Source organism: Indicator indicator, chromosome 30 (genome assembly GCF_027791375.1).
Source record: "Indicator indicator isolate 239-I01 chromosome 30, UM_Iind_1.1, whole genome shotgun sequence".
Classification (NCBI taxonomy): domain Eukaryota; kingdom Metazoa; phylum Chordata; class Aves; order Piciformes; family Indicatoridae; genus Indicator; species Indicator indicator.
In genome coordinates this window covers 4,047,426-4,069,869 of record NC_072039.1, presented here as the reverse complement: position 1 = coordinate 4,069,869, position 22,444 = coordinate 4,047,426, and the positions used below count along the sequence as shown (strand labels likewise).

The window sequence follows — 22,444 nt, the reverse complement described above, 5'->3', positions numbered from 1 at the left end:
TTAGTGTTCCCTAAACAATTCTTCACATTGCTCACCTTTTGAATATTTTAGCCTGTTGGCAGCCTCCTAGGTGCCAAGTGAATAATTCAGTTCATTAGGCAAAACCCATATATATTAATTCAGTTCATTATCCTTAAACCAGCCTCTGGGCACGTGTACAAAAATGTTTCAAAGAGCATCAGTTAACACAGTACCATCCAAAGAGAAAGGCAGTCGCTATAGGGTGTCGATCAGCTTCAACATCCTCCCCAGGAGACAGCTTCATCTCAGCCCTGGAAAGATTCCCATATACCTTTTATGCAATTTATGAGTCTTAATTACTGAGTGCTTGTAAAGAGCTTTGCAACACTGTTGCAGAAATCTACGTAATGGTTATTAATTACATCATTTTCTCGTGGCTCAAATACCAACATCAAGACAGTTACATCTCAGAGGGATGACACTGCAGCTATCCATCGTGACACAGGAAAGTGGCCATGGTTTGTGTTTCTTCCATGCTTACCCTTGCTGGAGTTCATTGCTTGCAGCTAGCCCTCAGCATTCACAGCAATTCCAAAGGCAGAAGGTCATAAGGTTCGCTGCACAGATGGGCTCTAGTTGTGTGATTTGGGGAGAATTGCTTTCTGGTGCCATGCCACAGTTTCCTCCTACAGAATCCAGAATTTATAATCATAGCCTTTCTAAAGTGTCTGTATGATCTACTGCCCTTCAGAGATCAATTTTTATAACGACAAACATCCTTTGTAGCTGAGAAATGAGAAGTTTTGCCTCGGGAGGATAATTAAGAGGATTTTTGTGGCAGGATTCAGGATGCAGATGGAACTGACTTATCAGACACTCTGCTTTCCAGCACCCCGGCAGTGTCCCCACATCCTGACCGGTGCTATGCTGCCAGGCAGGGTTTTCTGGATACACGGCAGCAATAATCAGGTAGTTTGTGAAGGAATGCCACGTCTGGCGTCAGATGAATGCACCACACATCGGCCGGTGCACCACACACCTCGTGCAGCCGGGGAATGGTCTCTTGCCTCTAGGGACCAGGACCTTACTCGGATGGGGCCGGGCAGCTTGTGGCTGCCACCACTGAGACTGGAAAGTCCCCACACAGGTACGCACACTGACATGGGGTCTACCGGCTTGTTAATTTCCTCTGCCCCAGCCCTGTGGCCAAAGGGGCCATTTTGGGCCCAGGTCTCAGATGTCTCTGGGGTACTTCGCATGACACCTTGGCTCTCGGTGGCCCTGCCATACCGCTCCCTCCTGTCCTTCGCTGGCTGTCACCAGCCCTCAGGACAGGCTGTCAGCCTTCGCCCACGGGACGTACGCAAATTGCTGGAGCGGCCCCGAAACACCTCGTCAAGCGCCTCCTGCCCCTATCCAAGATGGCCGCTAGGGCCTCAGTCCGCCTATCGCCCCTAGCCCTGATCAAAGATGGCCGACCTCCCCTCCGTCCACCCCTCCCACCGTGGACCCCGTGAGCCTCTTGCCCTCATCCAGTATGGCCGCCCCGACTCGCGAATTGGCTGCATGCCGACGCTAGGGCGGCCATGTTGACTAAGGCCGGGGCAGCGGCCTCATCCCGTCATGCTTGGCGGGCTGCCGGCCTCCCGGAAGAGGGAGAGGGGCGGTTGTTGACAACATGGCGGCCGCTGGCGCCTCCGCGGGAGGAAGAGGCGGAGGGAGAGGAGGCAGCGGGCGGAGGAAGGAGTCTCATTCATAGGGAGCCCGGTTTGCTGCCCTAGTGCTTTCCCTCCCCTTGCTCCCCCCTCCCCAGCGGCCGCCTTGCCCCCACCCCGGCACCATGTCCTTTTTCAGGCGGAAAGGTAGGGGGGCGGCGGGCGGGAGGCCCGGGGCTGAGGGGCGACTGCCAGCTTCATCCCCTGCACGGCTGCTGGGCCCCGGCCCTGCCCCTCCGGGAACGCCGGCCGGGCCCCGGGAGGACTCTCGGTCCGTGAGGAGCGGGCTCCCCGCAAATGACGGTCAGTCCTTCCACCTCCCGGGGACGGGGCCCTTTTCCTCCTTCAGGGTTCGGGGAAGAGGCTGAGGGTGGGGGCCGGGGCTGTGCAGGGATCGCTGCTGCGGGACCTCGAGGTGTGGGCTGCCCTCGGGACGCACGCCCAGCTGCGGGCGGTGGTGAGCGCCGGGCTGCAGCCTCCGTCCTTTCCTGGCTGCAGCTGCTCGGGGAGCGGCTGTAGCTGCAGCGCTCTCCCGGGGCTTTTCTTCTTCTGCCCGGGAGAAATACCTCTTAGCAGTTCTGAAACCGGGGGCTGGTGTAACACGTTTCGTACCGTATGCAGTTCTGGAGCCTCTCTGCTTGCAGAATACTTTTTGACAGTGCTGATATAGATGGTTCTGCAAAACCGTAATAGGCTAAGGGTGTTAAACCTCATTGCACCGAGATCTTCATAAAAGCCAAAGGAGTCATTGACAGTTTATTTTGTAATACAGAATCGTTTCAGTTGGAAAAGACCTCTAAGGTCATCGAGTCCAACCATCGATGTTTGTTGATGTCATGGAGCACAAGCCAGGATTTGAAATATTTATAATATTCCTTTAGTGCAAATGGATGTCGTTTAAATGCTCTTTGAGAGTGAAGTGTTTTTAAGGCACTTGTGCTACAGCTTGTGAGGAAATGTGGTGTGGAGCACTTCCAATCTGCAGGGTATGTGGTTTGAGTGGTTTTTGTTGAAAGTGGCACCTTTTAGGAAGGGCCTTCTGGGACAGCACTTCTGTTTTTCTGATGCTGTAGCTCAAGCAATACGACTGTTGCTCTCCCAGCAGTGACAGCTATGCACTCCTGAAGCTTTGCTCAGTTACTAAAGCTCAAGATGTACACCTCGGGAGGCAAGACATTAAGTTAAGAAGAAAGAACATGTTCTCTGAGGTGCTTTAGCTCTTACCTGACATAACCCTGCTGTAAGTTTTCTGAGCCAAAGTATCAGCATCAGCAGTATCATTCTTTGTGGAGATTAGTGCAGTGGTCCTGGAAGAAATGAGTTTAAACTTCTGCTCATGTTAGTAGTGCTGAAGATTTGTGAAGCCCACTGAAGGTTTTGCAAGTGCCATAGTTCTTTATGGGATGTTTACATGCTGACCTCGAGCTGCAGAATAAAACTTGCGTGCTGCTTATAAACTGCTCAAAAATAGCTTCAGCTGCTTTGCTGGTGAAGAGAATTGTGGAGCTGATTTTCCATCTGGATGTGTAATCATAGGAACAGTGTGAGCTTTGGCAAAGAATTTCTCAGGGAAGATGTCAAGGGAGGTCTGATTGAGAACCTGTTTGTGCTACTATGATTAAAGGATCTTTGGTTAGAGAAGCAGAGTCAGAAGTAAATGCCCAAGAGAGGCACTCTTAAGGAGACAAGGAAGCTTTAGTCTGTGTGATCCATAAAATACTCTTGTTTTGTATAATCCCTGGTTTAGATACCGGCTTTGAGAGAAGATCTTAAACTGCAGCTGGGAGAAAAGCAACAAATTAAGGTTTATGATGAAACTGTAGACTAGACACAACCCAAAACTGTCTAAAAGTGTTCTTGGGTTGAGCTGCTGGGTACAACTAAACACCACTTAAAAATTAAATCACCAGGATCGTGAAACTACTGACATGTAGAAAAATCAAAAGGAATAGTGAAATCATGGGCCTTAAAATGAAGGTCTAGAAGGTGAAGAGTGATGAAGGTCTAGAAGGTGAAGAGTGGATAATAGGTGAAGAAATGACAGTGGAGGACTTGAACCAGCAGCTGGGTGCTTGAGGGCAGGTTATGAAATTGTCACAGCCAGACTCTGGGTTCAAGCACTGAGGATATCTTGGAAAGAACATGCACAGTCCTACTACTTGGCCGACCTCTGAGGTTTTGTAGTGGGTTTTGTGCACAAAACCAGCAAACAATTTAGTTCATTCTTCTGTGTTTCCATCATGTGAATTAAAATTCTGGGCTCAAGTGGTCAGCTTGCATCAGTTTGTTCTTTTTCCCTTTGTGAATGGGGGTTTGCTGCTGGAGGTTCCCACAACCTCTCACTCCACTCCTCTCGTGTTCTGCAGTTCTCTCTCTGCCTTCACACAGACATCCCTTTTTATGAGGGAAGTGAAAGTAAATTCCTGTAGTGAAACTTGGCTCTAAAATTTGGGCGCTTTTTTGTCCTCGTCTGTTAATTATTTCATTTCTTTTATTATTATTTTTTGTTGCTCTGCTTGAAGCTGAAGGGACAGAAGTATGAAAAGGTTGGAAACATGCACCAGGAGTTTCTATTGCTAGCACTAAGTAGGTAATTAGAGAGGAACTCAGTAGTTGGCAAGAAGGAAAGGATGTATTTAAATTGAAAATAGGCTTATGGTGGATTCTTCTGTGGAAACTCAGGAATCATTGCTGATAGTTAGGAATTCCAACTGTTGGAATTGTTTTGAGGAGATAAAGATTCATAGTGCTGTGAAGAGGTTGCTTTGTCCCTGTTTACCTCTGAGTTACTTCAGACATGCAGATTTTTTTCAGTGGCTTTTCTTCCTGCATATCTCCACACCCCCAGTTATGTAAAATCTGCTTATTCTCACTGCTCATGGCTGCATCTGGCTGTGAGAGTTCAGGTTTAGAAGAATCCATCTCTTTTTAACGGAGGCTCAAACCCCTGTGTCAGAGAGGGGAATGTGCAAGCTGCAAACTGAATCCTTAAATGCTGAGTTGCCAGTTCACAGCCCTGCAGCATTGATGCTCCTTGCAGTGAGGGCTGGCAGCACAGCAGTGCTGCAGCTGCTGCTGGGCAGGGCAATTATGTAACCAGAGACTGAAGTTCCTCTTTAAAATACTTAAAATGCTTAGATTAGAGTAGGTGAGGTTGGGGTTTTGTGTAATCTGCTGGTGTTTTGTGATGTAAATGATGGTGCTGGGTTATGGTTTGTGGTTATGTTTGGAAGGACTCCACAATCGGTGTTCAAAGATGACCTAAATTTGTAGTAATAATCCCAGCCTGGAGCAGCCAGAGAAGGTCCCTCTGGTAGATCATGTTCTTCAGTAACCCCACTTCATTTGTTTCTCCTACCACCCTGTCTGTGTACTGCTCATCTTTTTGTTTGTGTGTTTCAAATGGATCTCCTCACTTCCTTTTAATGTTTAAAAAAATCCCTTTTCCATCACAACTTTTTAAACTCTTCTCCTCCCAGCTGCTTGCCACAGGTATGATGATAGTTAAACAATGTTACCTGAGAGAGAATTACCTATTTGCAGTGTGTTTCCAGAACGTTTCTGTGGTATCCATTGTGATTGAGGGGGTCCAGGGCTGGCTCTGGCTAGGTGGAGCTGGTTCTCTGTACGTCCCTTGGGCTGTGTGTGGGGTGCTGCTCTTCCTGTAATACAAGGAGATGTTGGTTTTAGCTGTGTGATTCCTGCTGATAGAGGCCATCTGCCAATGCCCTACACTTAAAATATCTCTCCCATTCTTCCCAGTTAATGTGGCTTATTAAAGTCACCTTGGATGTAGCCTGGCTTTAATCATGCAGACAGCATTTGTCTGTCTTAACACACTGTGTTTCACTAAACTTCATTCACAGGTGATAAAGTTTTACTTTTGTAAATAAACCAGCACAAAAGCTTTGAGAGCCTCTGTCAGCTCCTAGATGTGCAGATTTAAAGAAGAGAGCTTGAAAAGAGTGGTAGTTTACCTCTGCCCCTGATACTCCCTGGAGTTGGGAGTTTTATGTCCATTCTCTACCAAATTCCCTTAGTCACCCAAAATAACATTAACGTTTTTCCTTTCTATTTTACAGTGAAAGGCAGAGAACAAGAAAAGAACACAGACGTGAAAGCAATTAAAAGTAAGGTCAATACTTATTTTGGCTGTAAATTCAGATTTCTACCATCATCTGCCATTTTGAGCTGAACCAGTGGGGTGGTTTCCTTATGACTGACTGCAGATGTGACCTGTGCATTAAAGACCCAACAAACCCAAACCTTAATTCTGTTTCTGAGTATTTATAGTGACTTTTCTTTCCTGGCCATCTTGCTGAATCTGTGAGTGCAGGAGGTTATTCAGTTATGTCAGACGTGATCTTTAATTCAAAGTCATGGTGCAATTCAGTCACCTCACAGTGGTTATTGCTCATCTGCAACAAATTGGCTTCTGAAGTTTCTTGCTTCCATGTTGTGTGCTTCACAGTTTGGAAAATGCAGCTGAACTGTGTCTCATTTTCAAAAGAGGCTGTCTTGGCTGCTTTAACTTTGACTGATGGTGGTGGTGAGGCTGAAGAACTCAATCTTGGTCGGAAGGAATAGTGTCCTAATGCTGCTCCACATGACACAGAAATCTGGCTGCTAAATCTGTTAGAAGAGAAAAATATTGAGAAGTTTCTAAAGCATGGGAAAACAAGATTATTTATCTTGTCAGGTTTCATTGCAGTACTAAAAGGGGATGTGGTAATTTGTGTGAATCTGATCTGTTGCTTTTATATCCTCAGACAAAATCCTGTTTCTGTACTTGTTAATGCCTTATCTGAACATCAAGGGAAAATGAAAGGCTTTTTTCTGCTTGGTGGGCTTTCAAATCAAATACAGGAAACAGTCACTTGCATCCATTTCATAGCACACCTTATGATTTCAATGCAGGTGCAGTTTCTGATGACTGGCTGAAGGAGTTGACTAGGAAAAGGCTACAGTGTGGATACCCTGTAAATAAAAATAAATTTGAAAGTATATTGTATTACAGTTTGGGAGCTGCTGTAAACAGAGAGTATCCTTCCAGTTGGGCAAGCAGCTATCCTGTGTGATGTTAGGTTAGCCATGGAGAGCTCTCTGGAGAATTTGGAGCAAGTGCTTGATCCTTAGATTAAGCAGAACAAGTGTTGGTAGTAGAAAATGGAATTCAATTTACAAAAGCCTAAGCCGTCGTGAGGAGCCTGACTCTGGTTCTACACAAGCAGCCCCCTCCAAATGTTCCCCAGTTACTGCCATCAGTCAAGCAACTGCCATCCTGCTTTGAAATGTGTTCTCCATCATTGCTGCTCTTAAACACAGAGCTTTGTAGGAAGTGCTAAGGGGTGTCGTGGTACCAAACACTACACTTCAGAAAGACTTTGCCTCAGCTTAAACACTTGAGCTCCTCTATACCATTACTGCTGTTACTGTGATGTGCCAGTGTGAAATGATCCACTTCTGCCATCGTGTCATAAAACTGAGTAAAAGTAAAGTTATGCAGCATTAAAGTCATTGAAACCAAGTTGCTTGACACCTTGATGAGATCCATCATTAGGAAGCAGTGTGCTGAGATTGTGTCATCTGACTTGCTTTATTTTTGAGTCAGAGGTGTAAGGTGTCCTTGCATGACATCCTAATCAATGCTGTTTCCTGAGAGCTTTTGAGACTGCTATAAGCTTGTTGGTTTGGGGGTTTTGTCAGCTTTTCTCATCAGTTAACAATGAGTTGATGCATTTTCACTGGCAGAGTTCTGTCTGAGGAAGTTTTTCTTTGTTCTCTTTGGGCTCACAGAGAGACAGCTGTGAGGTCAGGGCTTATAACCTGGGTTTTCTCAGAAGCATTTCCTTATTACTTCTTTTTCCTAAATACAAATATTTTTGAAAACTCTGCTTGTTAAAGCTTACACATAGCTTTGTAGCTGAGGGTTTGGTAACATTTTTAGTTCTGATAGAGATATAGAAGTGGCCTGGCAGGAACGTTACAACCAACCTAATTTGTTGCCAGAGTATGAAGCCATTATGATAGCAGTTATCAAGGAAGCAGGAAGACTCAGGAGCAGTATTTTATGTGTAAACTTGGACTTGGAGATTTTTGATTAGCTGAGGAAAAGAAAAGAGATGTGTGGCTACCACCGATCTGTTGGAAGTGAATTTGCTCTTGCTGTAATAAAACTGCTTTATTTCTGGGGTCTTCATTGGACCTTTGGCCAAAGATGACACCCAGTGGAAGTTTTTAATACATCTGACTCTTGCAAACTCTTTGGCATGTCTTGGGGTGCTTAGCTTTGGCTACTTAAAGAGGTCTAGGGATCCTTGTCTTTTAATCATTGCTGTCTTGATTCCAGCTCCAGTACCAGTACATTCCCCTCAGAGAAGCACTAGGAATCATGCCTTGCTGGAGGCTGCAGGACCAAGCCATGTGGCAATTAATGCCATCTCTGCCAACATGGACTCCTTTTCTAGCAGTCGGACAGCTGCCCTTAAGAAGCAGCCAAGTCACATGGAAGCTGCTCATTTTGGAGACCTAGGTAAGGCTTCATCAGCTCTGCAATCACATCATTTCTCTGTATTCTGCTGTGCTCACCCTCCTTTGGCCTTCAGGCAAGGAGATTAGGTAGTCAGACAATCTAAGGGCTGTTACAACAGTCTCCTTTGGGGGGTTGTGAAGGGGGACAGTACACTTGTTTGGGAGAAGAGGTCTCTTTACTTCTTGTACTGCCATTATGTTGGAGTATTCTCCTCAGCAGCTGTGTTGCAGGATGTTTTTGTTTGGAGTCCCCATGTCTGAAGTGCAGTGTGGTGTCATTCCCTTTATCTTTAGGCAGATCGTGTCTGAATTACCAGGCTGAAGAGACCAAATCAAGCCTTTCAAAGACCCTGGAACAAGTCCTGCAGGACAGTGTGGCCCTCCCTTACTTTATCCAGTTTATGGAACTGCGCAGAATGGAACACTTGGTTAAGTTCTGGTTAGAGGCTGAAAGCTTCCACTCGACAACATGGTCCCGTATAAGAGCACACAGCCTGAACACAGTCAAGCAGAGCTCCTTGGCAGAGCCAGTGTCACCCTCAAAACAGCAGGAAATTGCATCATCTTCTCCTCCTGGATTGCTGCAGGAGAGACTGGAGGATTCTGGCACAGTCCATCTGCTGAGGACCAGGCCAGTGGCTGCTGACAAGAAGGACAGAACTAGCACCAGCCAGAACCACCTGCTCTCGGGTCAGGAGAGCCATAGTTCCAGTGTGCTTTGTCTAACAGAATCTGAGACAGGGACTCATTCTGTTCCAGCTGATCAGCAAGAATCTTCCAGGCCTACAGTATCAAATAAGAACAGCCCCTCCACTGCACTAAAAGACTTGTCAGGAAAACTCATGAAAAGTAAGTGCCCCAAATGTTCCCTCTCTTTAAACAGGTAGGGAGACAGGGAACCTACCAGCTGCTGCTTGCTGTGTACAGTGAGCTGCCTCACTTCTTTTGAGGGTGAAGTGATGCTGTGAGGAAGAAAATCATGTTGTGTGTTGGGAATGTTAACTTACTGTGTAAGAGAGTGGCTAGTTCCAGCTCTGTGTTGTTTGACTGTCTGGTGGTTTAAATGTGCTGCTGAAGAGACTTCAGAATCATCATGAACTCTAATAAGCTTAGGTTGCTTGTGTCCTTACACCTGTAACCTTTAAGAGATGAAGGTGGGCACTGCAATGTCCTTTTCTTCCCTCACCCATCCCAGCTTAGAAGAATTGCAGAAAATTTGGGTGATGAGGCTGAGAATTGACAATTAACATCCCACCCTGTATCACATACAATGACATAGGCAATGGTTACAAGTGACCTGTAGAGATCGTGTGGGCCACACTGTCTTTGTTCTTGGACTTGATAGATCGTCACCTCCCCTTGTAACTGATTTGTTCTTGTTTGGCTTCTACCTCCTCAGAGGCTACTGGAAGCAAGGACATAATTAAAATATTTACCTTTGATAGCTACATGCACAGTGACCTGTTTCTCTGCTTTCATCTGCTCAGTCTTCTCTCATCTGTGCAAGTTCCAGACAAGAAGGAAACAACTCCTTTCTTCATCTTGGTTCCTTTTTTTGCCCAGCTGTTTCCTTGTCTTGCATCCTTTTCTCTTGCTCTTTGTTACCATGTAGCTCTACAATACATAACCCCAGCCCCAAAGTAGCTTAAACAAACACAATGGTTCTTCAGTCATGAAGAGCAACACTGCTTTCTGACTTCTAGTACTTACAAATTCTTTTTAGCTCGTTTTTGACAAATCTGAGAAGTCTGAGGTTTTTTTTTTTTCATCTCTTCTTAGAGCAGCGTCTTACCTCTCAATAGATGGGGTGTGAAGCATGCACGTTTTTCTGAGGCATCCTGTTTTATTTTTGTTTGTTCTTGTAATTCCTTTGTGATGTGTTTTACGTGCTCTGTGAAAAGAGCTAGAAATAATTGGGAACTTCACTGCAGTTCTTGCCAGAGCAGCATCACTTGTGGGACTCAGGTGTGCAGGTGAGGAAGAAGGTGCTCTCTTGTTTGGTGGTAGGAGTTCAGATCTAGGTTGGTTTGTTCCATCTCACTTGTCCATGCTGGGCTTATTGTGACCTAGAGGTAACACTGTAGCTCATCAGTAGCAAAGCACTGGACTGAAAGCTTCCTAGGAAGGAAACTTGTCACTGATGGTTAGACACTTGCTTTTCTGACCAGCAAGCATTTGTTACTCGCTCCTCACTTTAAGACCTGTGCCAAGGAATTCAAAGTCTGATTCTCTGTTTCTTCCTTGTAGGTATAGAACGGGATGCAGTTAGTACTTTTACCAAATATATTTCTCCAGATGCTGCTAAACCAATTCCTATTACAGAAGCAATGAGAAATGACATAGTTGGTAAGAATGTCTGCTGCCTACTTGTTTCAGAGCTTCCTCCTTCCCTGTAAAAATTTATCTTTAATACCACACACTTATTTTTACAGATTTTAAAGTCAGTTGATAGTAGATCCCATTCCAAGTATCAGTGGATCTGACATTTTAGTAGTGCTGTGCACTGTCCCCAGAAGGCTCTGGGAAGACCTGACTGCAGCCTTTCAGTACTTAAAGGAGCCTATAAGCAAGTTGGGGGCTGACTGTTTAGCAGGGCCTGTTGTGACGGGACAAGGGGTGATGGTTTTAAGCTGAAAGAGGGAGATTTAGACTAGAGAGAAGGAAGACATTTTTTATATTGAGGGTGGTGAGGCACTGGCTCAGGTTGCCCAGAGAGGTGGTGGAAACATTCCAGGTCAGGGTGTTCAGGGCTCTGAGCAACCTGATCTAGTTGCAGCTGTCCCTGCTGACTGAAGAGGAGAGGGTTTGCACTAAATGACCTTGAAAGGTCTCTTCCAACCCAAACCATTCTGTGATTTTTGGTGCTCTTCATTACCTGACCTGAGGAGCAGTTAAGTTGCCTTGTGTCTCAGTATCTCCATCTAGAAGACAAAATCATTGTTCCCTTTGGAAAGGGGCACACATGAGAAAGTGTTGGGTCCTCTAGAGGTGCCTTCCAACCTAAACCATTTTGTGATTCTATGATTTGTTCTAAGAACTTTCAGAAACTTTGCTTAAAATTAGTGAAAGAACTCCTGGTAGTTATGGAGAGACTCCACAGCTGAGTCAGTCAAATATTTTAGCTGTAATATTGCTCTTCAGCATTCTGCAGTGATTTAAGAGCTCTTTTTATGCAGTCAGAACCCCAGCTGATTCTGCTGGATTTGAATTGCAATTTTTCATTAACCACCCATACTCCTGTCTTTCAGCTCAAGCAGCCAAATGTGCGTTAAAATTAACCTGCTCTCTCTTTGCAGCAAAGATCTGTGGGGAAGATGGACAAGTGGATCCAAACTGTTTTGTTACAGCACAGTCAATAGTGTTTAATGCAATGGAACAAGAGTAAGTTGATGGAATGGTTTAGCTTCTTGTATCTATTGTCCTTCTGCAGAAGGTGTGAAATGCTTCTGGAGGCTTAACCATAAAATTGCTTCTCTGTGCAGTCTTCTGTGTTGGAAACTGCTCAGATCTCTTCCTCCAAACCCATTCTAGCTGAAGTTGTATGTGCCTGCTGTTACCACATTCTGTTTTCCCTGTGTCATTTGGAGACCTGCCCCATGCCTTGCTTGTTTTGCTTTTACCCAACTAAAACCATAAGTGTTCTGGGGCAAGAACTGACTGGTTCATACAGTGCCTTGAATGCTGTTGACCCTCAATGACTGATTGTTCCTCTGTGTGCAGGCACTTTAGTGAATTTTTGCGAAGTCACCATTTCTGTAAATACCAGATTGAGGTGCTGACTAGTGGGACTGTTTATCTGGCTGACATACTTTTCTGTGAATCAGCCCTGTTCTATTTCTCTGAGGTGAGTGTTAGGGTTTGGGTTTGGGTTTGTTTGTTTGTTTGTTTTTATTCCTTTTTATCAAATAGGAAAAACTCTTTATCCCCTGATGGCTCTTGTAAAGAGACCTCATATAGAATAAAGAGGATGAGGTGTATCTGTCTCTGGGAGAAAATGCATTCAACAATTTCTTGCTTGTGCATATCTCTTTCAGATGTTCAAACTCTTATTGTAAAATGAGCATTCACACATCTCAGTGCTTCTCAGTGTCTCTTTGCTTTGTAGAAGTCATCTTAATCTTGTGAAAATAGTGACTTTGAAAGCTTTAAACATTCCTACAGATAACAATTCACTAGCTTCAGATAGGGGTAATAGCAGGCTGGGATGTGGTAGATTAAATGTGGGGGTTTTTTGGGCTGTTTTTTTTTGTTTGTTTTTTTCAGTTTTAGAGTTGTAAGGTCCTCTACCTTTAGGGAATCATCTCTTAATGATAAAATACTTGTCCTGATAATCTGAACAGCCGATGTAGTTTGAAACTACAAGCTGAGGCAATATGCTGAGTTCAGTGTAAGATAAGCATAGCATGGAAGTAGTTTCCTTTTTTTTTTTTTTTTTTTTTGTGTGGTATAAATAAAGAGTTGCTTGGAAGCTAGATGTGAAATTCAGTACAGAGAAGAAATGTCACAAGCTCTTTGTTCTTTTTCTTTTTTCTTATGTCTGCATCACTGTATCTGAAAATCCAGAATATCTGTATGCCCTGATGACAGTATTTGCATCATTGACACATGAAGTATGTTTCTTATTTTACATGGGAAAGAGAAGCAGATTTGTCTGTGCTTATTAAAAATTTCTTGCTAACTTTTCTTTAATTTCTTTTTTTTTTTATTTCTGTTTCCCTTCCAGTACATGGAGAAGGAAGATGCAGTTAACGTATTGCAGTTCTGGTTGGCAGCAGATAACTTCCAGTCACAACTTGCTGCCAAGAAAGGCCAGTATGATGGGCAAGAAGCACAGAATGATGCCATGATTTTATATGACAAGTGAGGGACTTCCACAATTATTTGCTTTGAAGCTCTAATTTTGTGCTTGTAGTTTCTGCATTGCACTGTGTAGAAGGAACTTTTCATTTTCAAACCGTAACTGTTCAGTCTTGCACTGTCATGCTGAAAGTGTTTGATTAAGGTTTATTAAGTGGGTGCACACAAGAACTTTAAAAACTTGTCTTTACATGAGGAGAAAACTCTTGTAGGGTTCCATTCTTAACCACAATTCAGAATTTTCAGGGCTGGATTGTTTGAGTTAATGTCTGGTCATGAAGCATCAAAGCTGTTCCATTGCCATTTGGAAATGTAAAGGATTTAAACCTATTAGATGCATCACTGGAGAAGAACCTGAAGTTTAAAGTGGTTTCCATTTGAAGTAGACTGGAGGAATTGTTACCACACAGCACATAAATGATGCTTATTCTTAGTGTTCCAAAATTGTTTCCTTTCCCTTAGGAAGTGACTGGATCCCCTTCAATACGAGACTTCCCTCTCAGCCTCAGGAATGTAACTTCTTCCTTTATTTTGTGCTTCACCTTAGCAGTAAAGCAACTGGAGGAGAGATACCAAAACTGCTTCCAGAGAAAGTTTGAAGTGTGAGGCTCAGTGTCAGAAGCTTGTTATTACTCTAGCAGGAAATCATATTTGGAGAGGAATCAGTGTTGGTCTTTGCTCCCTAGTAACAAGTGATAGGGCAAGAGGAAATGGCCTCAAGTTGCACCACCAGAGGTTTAGGTTGGATATTAGAAGAAACTTCTCCATTGAAAGGTTTCTCAAACACTGGAACCAGGCTCCCTAGGGAAGTGGTTGAATCCCTGTCCCTGGAGGTATTTCAAAGAGGCAGAGATGTGGTGCTGAGGGGCCTCATTTAACACCAGCCTTGGCAGAGTTAGGCAACAGTTGGACTTGATGATCTTAAAGGCCTTTTCCAGCTGAAACAACTCTGTGATTCTAATTCACTGTCACCCCCCACTCCATCCACACACTCAGTTTCCAGTGGTGCCTTTAGCAGAGCAAATGCTGCCTCAGAGTTCTGGGTGTTTCCTCCTCTGTTCCTGCCACAAAGCTGGTCTGTGAGATTCTGCTCATTAGTATTGTGGTAGTTTTAGGCTATGTCTTTAAATTGTTTTCACTCGATGCTCTGTTTCTTCGTCTGTGTCTTCGAGGCAAGGCTTTATCAAAACCTCTTTCTGTGAGCTGAGGCTTTTCTCTCCCTGCAGTTGAAGCTCAGTTGTAGAATGCATTTTGGAGGCCAGCGCCATCTAGTGGCTGCAGCGTCGGTGATCGCTTTCGGTAGAAAGGGCTGGTGCTATGTGCCTGCAAAGCTTTGCCAATCCTTTTGTGTTGTCCTCTTCCCCTCTCCCCTGCCGCAGGTATTTCTCTCTTCAAGCCACGCATCCGCTGGGGTTTGACGACGCAGTGAGGTTAGAGATTGAATCCAACATCTGCAGGGAAGGTGGACCCCTTCCAAACTGCTTCACCACTCCCTTACGGCAGGCGTGGACCACCATGGAGACGGTGAGCTGCCTTCTGCAGAAAGCCTTTGGCAGCTAGGGAGGGATGTGGAGGCTCCCCAGTGTGTCAGGCATTCCCCTCAGCACCTCTGAGTTGTCCTGTTCTTGTACTGACTTCCTCTTTACCTGGATAATTGAACAGCTTTAGTAAATTCTGCCAGACTGTTTTCCCAGCCTGATTTGAAAAGCTACCACCCACTGGCTGCTGTGGATTCTCTGTGAAATGTATCTTGAGGGGTTGTTGCATTTTAATGGAAGAAACAGAATTTCCTCCCATGTGAATTGCTATCAACAGCTTATTATACATCATCAGAGATTTTTCCTTCCTCCTAGCAGCAGTAGTTTTTCCAGTCTAGACTGGTGGTGTGGCTGTTAGCGTAGCTCTAGGATAGCTGGATAACCTGATTGGAGTCTGAGCTGCAGATGGGTGTGGAGCAGCATAGCAAAGGAACTTAGCAAAGTAAGCCTGCTGGGTTGTCAGACTTTTCTGGGGAGGGGAAATATTTCAACTTACATTTGTAACTGGAGGCTTTGGTTACTGCACAATTATCTTTGTTCCTTTCACAGTAGGATTCAAATCTAAAGCAATGCAATTGCTAATCCATAGTAATTCCATGTGTGGACACTTGTGTACCACCTGCACAAGGACTGGGATGTCTGTGTGTCACTTGTGTGCTGCAAACAATCTATACTGTTTGTGCAGACCAACCTTGATTAAGGACCCTTTCTTCTTTCTCTTAGGTTTTCCTACCTGGTTTCTTGTCCAGCAACCTTTACTACAAGTACTTGAATGATCTCATCCATTCAGTACGAGGAGATGAATTTCCAGGAGGGAATATTGCACTGAGTATTCATGGCCACGGAAGCTCTCCTGATAGTGATTCTATAGGGGCCCCAGATGGCTCTGCCTCCCAGGTAGGAGTTTTGTGGTTTGGTCCCGTTAGAGGAGATGCTGCAAAAACTCTTCTGTGTCAGTATCAAAGTTCATACCCTGTAAGAAAACATCTCCCTAGTCTGAAGCTTCCCATTCCACTTTAACATGAAAGGCTGTGCCATGTTAGGACACATTTAGTCTACCTGCTGCTAGGTGCAGCCATGGAAAGGTATCTGTTGAGTTTGACTTAATGCCTTTGAGTTCTTTGCACCACAGTTACACTCTTGTTAAGCTGTTAATGGGGCCTGCTTCATGGAGCCATAACATTTAAGAATGCTTTTTATTAGAATTTTTTTGTTATCAATGCAACAGTTATAGCTCCTGGGGAAACTGACACATGGGAACATCCTATAGAAGTTAAATCTGAATACACAGGTTTTGTTTGCTCAGTTCTATTACCTGTGCCACATCTTCTGTCCTGAAGAGCCTCCTCAGTTCTGGGGTTAAAGGCATCTCTCCACTCACACATAGAGCAGTGGCACTTAATGTCTGGCTAGGTGGTGTTCCTAGTTTGTCTCAGCAGGCTTTTCCCTGCTCTTGTCCTCAAGCTAGCTAGTCCTGTCTGGAAAACGGCCAAAATGACCTTTCCTGCTGCCACCTTCTAGGGGCTGTGTTCCTGTGTGGGCCGAGCCTCAGAAACAGGCAGTGGAGCTCGTTGCACTCTGAAACCATCCCAGTAACATCAGAGATGTTTCAACCTTTTGTGTTTCACATCCAGTATCTAGGCCAACGTTGTTGATGTGCTGTGTTTCTAGCAACCTGGAAGCTGTACTACATGCTTGTCATATTTTAAACCTCCTAATTTGTGAGCAGTGACTGTTTCCCCACTACTTGCAAATTGGGGAATAAAACCTGTGCTTGGGAAACATTCTGCTGCTTGGTAGTCTGAGCAGGAGACACTGCTGGTAATTGGCGTTCTTGGACATGGTAGGCAACAAAGTGCTGCATTTGGTGGTGTGCATTCCTGCTTAGCTGAAGAGGAGAGTCCCTGGTTCTCTGCATAGTTTTGCATAAAGAACAGCTCTGAGGCAGAGCAGCAGGAAGGGAGTTTGCAAGGCAGCTGCTGTAAATGTTTCTGTTTGCTGTTAAGACACTGATGGATTGCTGTGCATTTCTGCTCTCCCTGCTGGTGCTCTAATCTTTCCTTGGCTTTTTTTCATAATCTTATATAAATACTCCAGGCCAAAAGATAAATGTTTGTTCTCTGTGTATGGTGGAAGAATAATGTGTTTGGGAATTGCTTACCAAGCACTAGAGGGATGAGTGAAGCTGCTGCAGCTTCAGAGGTAGCTCAGTGTATTGTACTCACAAAGATCTGCCCCACTGATAGCACGTAGGCAGCAGCCCTACACCTACATGTGCTGACCTGTACAGTGTGTCTGTGGTTCTGTTCACATAACCTTCACATCCTCTCTTTAAAAACAATGTCATAATGAGTTAGGAGTTGATCTCTGTCTAGATCTCCTCTAATCTTTTATGCTTGCTTAGAGACTTTATGGAGGTTTATTTAAGTGTAAAAGCACTAAAATGGCAGTTTTGTTAAGCAGCTCTTAGTTGTCTGCATTAGACACTAATACTTAGAATTTTTATTTGTAGACCAATGTCAAAAAGGCTAATGTTAAAATCCTGAAAAATTTTGATGAAGCAATAATTGTAGATGCTGCAAGTCTGGATCCAGAATCTTTGTATCAACGAACATATGCAGGGTAAGGCTCATTCTAGTTACATGTTTCACCTCTGTTCTGTTTTTTGTGTCCTCCCTGCACCCAGAGCTTGCATTTCTACAAGATGTTACAATCTTAGTAAATGTCTAAATATTTGAAAGTAAATTTATTTCAGCAGTGTGATTTAACACCAATGTCATAGTGAGTGTTTCTCTGACCAGAATCGCAGCCAGATGAATATTTCCAATTGGTTTTTGTCTTTAGTTATTATTCCTCCTTGACTGCAAAACACAGCTGAGTAGTGCTTATTTGGGGTTGGAGCAAAAAAGACTAAGCTCAGATGCCTTTGGTACTGTAATGTGCAACTTTGATTTGTCTCTACCCCCATGGTAGAGAACAGCTTTTACTTCATTTCTTTAGCAGATTGCACAGCTCTTCTGTTTTCTAAGTTGCTCTTTGTGATAAGGTTCTTCTGTATAGATCTTGCACAGGAGTTCTTTGTTTCTCTACCTTGCTTATCCATTTGCATACCAATCTCCTGGCCTTTAGTTACTGTAACCTGCTTTCTCCCCAGTGATAAGTTCTTTACCATGAGGGTAGTGGAACACTTGGAACAGGTTGCCCAGGGAGGTAGTTGAGGCCTCATCTCTGGAGATACTCAAGGTGAGGCTTGACAGGGCTCTGGGTAACCTGATCTAGTTGAGGATGCTCCTGCTGACTGGAGAGGGGGTTGGACTAGATGACCTTTGGAGGTCCCTTCCAACCCAGACCATTCTATGTATTTCTCATAGTGCAGAGCACTTCCTAGCTCTGCCTGCTGCTTATCACATGATTGAGTCATTGAAGCATTTCCCTGCTGCTGCTTTCTAGAACAACTGTTCTGATACACTTTGAATTCAGATACATGAGAAGAGTGGGAGATTTTTCCCAGTGGATCCAGTATAGGTGGCAGAGGTGGTAATTGGTAAAATGCCAGACCTCTGATGCTAGAGTCTGTATTGGGGCTTTTTTGTTTTCCTGACTGGTAGCTCTCCATAATGCCAAAGTTCTCTTGGAAATGTGTATGCTTCTTGTCCTCCTCCTCTCTTCAGGAAGATGACATTTGGACGAGTCAGTGACCTGGGACAGTTTATCAGAGAATCTGAACCAGAGCCCGATGTCAAAAAATCCAAAGGTTTGCTTTCCTCTTTCTCCCCATTCTCTGAACATTTGCAGAGCTGCTCTCTTGCCTTACTGCAGTTGAGATAAGTAGGATTCTTGATTCTTTCCAGATCTGTCTCAAGCCAAGTAGAGATGCTTAGGGGCTCTCCTGTACTGAGGCAAAACCCATCTCTGGCCCAGTTTCCTATCCAAATTCTGCTTTTCTGGTCCAGCTGGACTCCTGAGAGTATGAGCAGCCTGTGGGAGTCAGAGCTGTCGATGGAACCTGGCAGGGATGAAAGCCGTTAGCAGCTGAGCTGATGAGCAAACCCTCAAAGATTTGATCTCAGGATGAAAAAATTCCAGCTCTCCACACTCTTCCCACCCAGTTTGGGATCTGCTGTTAGTGCTGCTTTTCAGCTCTGGTAAAGAGGAATGGTTCAGGCTGTGTCTACTGAACCATGGCTCCACGTGATCCCTTGTCTTTCCTGCCCCTCTTCTGTGTTCTCTAATGCCAGCAGTGCAAACCCTTCAGAAGGGTGGGAGGACTTTGCTTTTCTGGAGGTATGCTACAGAGTTTGCTAATATATCTTGTTTGCTGGGTTTTTATCTCTAGGGTCCATGTTTTCACAAGCAATGAAGAAATGGGTTCAAGGAAACACGGATGAGGTATGTTCTCTTTTATGTCCTTGTGACTTTACAGTGTAGATGAAGGAATTAAAGTGTTGGAAGTTCCTAATGCTGCCTGTTTCTCTGAGTTATCTCTGACGCAGCAGCAAGAGTTGTCAGACTGTGTGCTAAATATAATTGGGTTTGCATGCATGTGTGAAACTGGTCTGATTTTTGCCAGTGCTTGCTAGTTTAACTCGTGATGGTTAACTGTGTGCTTGCAGTCAAGGGTTTACTTATTATGGTCTTACAAGATGTATCCACAATAGAGAGTGGAGTTCTTTTGTTTTACTGTCAAGTGACCCCTGTACAGGGATTACAGGCTGCATTTTTTTCCCCTCAAAGGGGATCGAACAGGTCCCCAACAGATTAGTCTAAAGCCTTCACTAAGTCTGTTGGAAGTTGCACCAACCCATAACTACAGTTAATGCTGTACTTGTAACCTGGTTGTGTTTCCATCAGGGGAGGATCCATTTACTGCAGGTCACTAAGTTGTAAAGGTTAGCTGTGTCTCCCGAGGTTGAGCATGTGAATTGTGCTGAGAGGACTGTGTTGTATTTGAAGAACTTGAAGCTATGTGTATTCTGGGATGTTTTTCCATGACAGGCTCAAGAAGAGATGGCTTGGAGGATAGCAAAGATGATAGTCAATGATGTCATGCAGCAGGCGCAATGTGAACAGCCTTCGGAGAAGGCTACGAAGGTAAGGGGGTGGAAAGGCTGCCTGTCTTCAGCTGACTTCAGCCAGACTGTGGGAGGAGCAGAGCTCTCACTTGCCTTCCTGGTGCAGCTGAAACCCACGCTGGTAAATCTTCAAACTGGCACAGCATGATAGGAAGAAACAAAGGTTGGAAGTGTTTTCAGCCTACGTCTGATGATGTAGGAAGTTCCTAAGCCACCTGAAGTGGCTCTCCTGTGCCAGCAGGAAAATCGTCTTTGTTCATTTCAAGTCTCTACAAACTATTTTATTAGATAAAAGGCTGATTTATGTGGCAGGCTCAGTGCTATAATTCCTCGTTTGAGTTCACGCCTGCAGCGTCCTGTCAGTGAATTCTGAGTTTATCTGTTGAGGCTGTCAGCAGAGCTCAGCAGTGTTGGGCACACTCATTTCTGCAGTGCTCTGCCTGCACTTTCCCAAAGACACAGTCCTCAGGTTCAGAGTTGTGCAGGAGCAAAGTGCCTGAACACCACACAAGTCCACATGTTCTTTGGATACAAAATAAAACCCAGTTCTGATGCAATGGTTAGATTTTGTGAGATAATGAAGGCCGCAGCTAACCAAGGTCATGTCCAGTACTTGAGCATCTGCCTTCCTTAAAACTGAATTGGGACTATTTTTAATTACTGAAGGTAGGCATGTGCCAAAGCCCAGTCATTAGACCCAAACAGATGGATCCATAGTTTCACGGATCCATAGTTTCACTATCTGACTGTTTTCATTTTAATAGAGCAGTTATATTTAAATGACTTGTATAATGGCTTCACTTCATAGCTTGCCTGCAAATGATATTCCAGCCTGGTTAGATAAAAAGGTCACTCAGCACAGTATTTAGAAATACCAAGTGCTGCAGATGCTCTGGATTCAATGCAGCAAGTGGGATTGCAGTAATCAGAAGGCTGAGTTGTGTGGTGGGATGAGAGTTTTTTTTCCTGCCCCAAGCTTGTAAGCATACCTGGCCTCAATGGTTTCAAACACAGAATGTCTTCCTGTGGAGTGAGTGCTTTGTATGCTTTAGAGTGAACTCTAACCCTGCTTTTCCTTTTCCAGCTATGATTTTAGAAACACCAGAAGAGGGAATGCAGTTTTCAGCTTCGAGAATGAGTGAACTTTCCCTTTTGGTGGATTCTTGAACACAGCCAATAAAAACAAAGCACTGTTACTCCAGCTGCTGAAATCTCCCTCATTTGGAAGGAAGCATTAAAAGAAGCAATCCTGTACCTCCACTGCAGAGCCTCAAGAAACACTTCCTGTTGCATGTGGCATTTACAGTGATGATGGCTTTGAAAGAGGCGAGGACACAGCTTAGGAAGGTCACTGAGGAACTGTGATCGACTTCACAAATACTTGACCCTGTCTCAAAAAGACTTTTAAGCAAAATATCTGGAAGGGGACACAAGCCACGAGAGAGGGGAAAGGTTTTGCTGTAGTTTCTAGTGCTACTTGTGATTTTTAAACACGTAATTGGAAAGGCCTTGGGGCATGTCCCCAATGTTGGCCATTGGAGAAGTGAACCTGAAATAGTTTAATTCATTGGCAGTGAATGACCTACAAAGTTCTAAGTTTTGGGTTTCCTTACTTGAAATAGATGCATATTCAACTGTAAGATAAATGTATTTTACTTCATAACTCCATTAACTTTGAAGGCAGCACAGAATGATCTGGAGTGAAGCCTGGACAGTGTAACTCTTCCTCCTCAAGCTCTCACACCTGCACACACAAATCCCCTGCTTCCACCACAGAGCAGACATGAAAGCTGATCTTGCACTCATACAGCCCTCTGCTCCAAACACAGCCCATGTTTCGAGGAGATTCTACCTTGCAGGCTGCTCCATTTTATTTCCTCCACATCCCACAAGCAAGGACAAAAGTAATTGCTGCCATTCTCCATAGCTTGTTGTCCTCCAAGCAACATAATATCTAATTCCGGATGTTTGGTTTACAAAGAAAAACAGTTTTTAATGACCTCTGGCCCTTCTCCCTGACATTGTCAACACTTGCAACTTACAAAACCCTTAGTTAAGTAAAACCCCAACCATGTTCCACAGCATCTCCTGTTTCATTTTGCCTCCACAGAATTGATTTTGCAGGGTACCAAAAGTACTTGGTGTCTCACCATCCTTTTATCACTGCATTTTTAGTAAACAACACTTCTCTGTTGGATTTCTTATTTTATGATTGCTTTTTTTTCTCTCTCCTCAAGCTTGTGCAAAAGAAATCACTTTGCACAGAACTTGAATCATCTCCAATGTTCAGGATCTTTTGATTGACTAGCAAGTGTTATTCTGTTGCAATATTTGATTGTATAGAGGCACTGTTTTGTCCAGAAAAAAAGCAAAAAAAAAAAAAAAAAGGCTGTGTGTAGGTTTTTTGGTACTATGTACCACTTCTTATTTCTCTCATGCCCAAGTATTCATGTACTTAAAACATAGTCTATTTAATTGTGTTTTGATTTAAAATATATAAATATTAAAATTTGTGTCAATTTTCTGTTTTGATTTGACTCTACAGGGACGGGAGGAGGGTATTAAATGGTGATATTAGGGGCTTATAAAAGAAACAAACCCTTGAACAGTTTGTCCTGAGTCCATTTGCAGACATTTCTTAATATTTCATGGACGGTGTCAATGATAGTGATGTGAAGTAAGAATAATTTATATCTAAGTGCTAAATAAGAAGATATTTTAATTACAGGACATGTCAAAAGCTGGGCTAGGACAGAGGGAGAAGGTGCAG

The 22,444-nt window shown here is 44.1% G+C and overlaps 1 protein-coding gene across 1 annotated transcript; it reads left to right on the top strand.

Moving 5' to 3' along the window:
* The first annotated feature begins 1,801 nt into the window (after nt 1-1,801).
* Nucleotides 1,802-20,841, top strand: AKAP10 (A-kinase anchoring protein 10). Its single transcript, XM_054394249.1, has 15 exons — nt 1,802-1,823; nt 5,759-5,806; nt 8,026-8,208; nt 8,502-9,056; nt 10,455-10,553; nt 11,504-11,588; nt 11,928-12,051; nt 12,931-13,067; nt 14,444-14,588; nt 15,326-15,499; nt 17,115-17,224; nt 18,274-18,356; nt 18,939-18,991; nt 19,598-19,693; nt 20,759-20,841. The coding sequence occupies exons 1-15, from the start codon at nt 1,802-1,804 to the stop codon at nt 20,762-20,764; spliced, it is 1,920 nt and encodes a 639-aa protein (XP_054250224.1). The 3' UTR covers nt 20,765-20,841.
* The last annotated feature ends 1,603 nt before the right edge of the window (nt 20,842-22,444 follow it).

Coding starts and splice junctions, on each gene's coding strand:
- AKAP10 (XM_054394249.1), top strand. CDS start 1,802: ATGTCCTTTTTCAGGCGGAAAG. Junction 12,052..12,930: donor CCCTGTTCTATTTCTCTGAG/GTGAGTGTTAGG, acceptor TTTCCCTTCCAG/TACATGGAGAAGGAAGATGC. Junction 18,992..19,597: donor TTCAAGGAAACACGGATGAG/GTATGTTCTCTT, acceptor TTTCCATGACAG/GCTCAAGAAGAGATGGCTTG.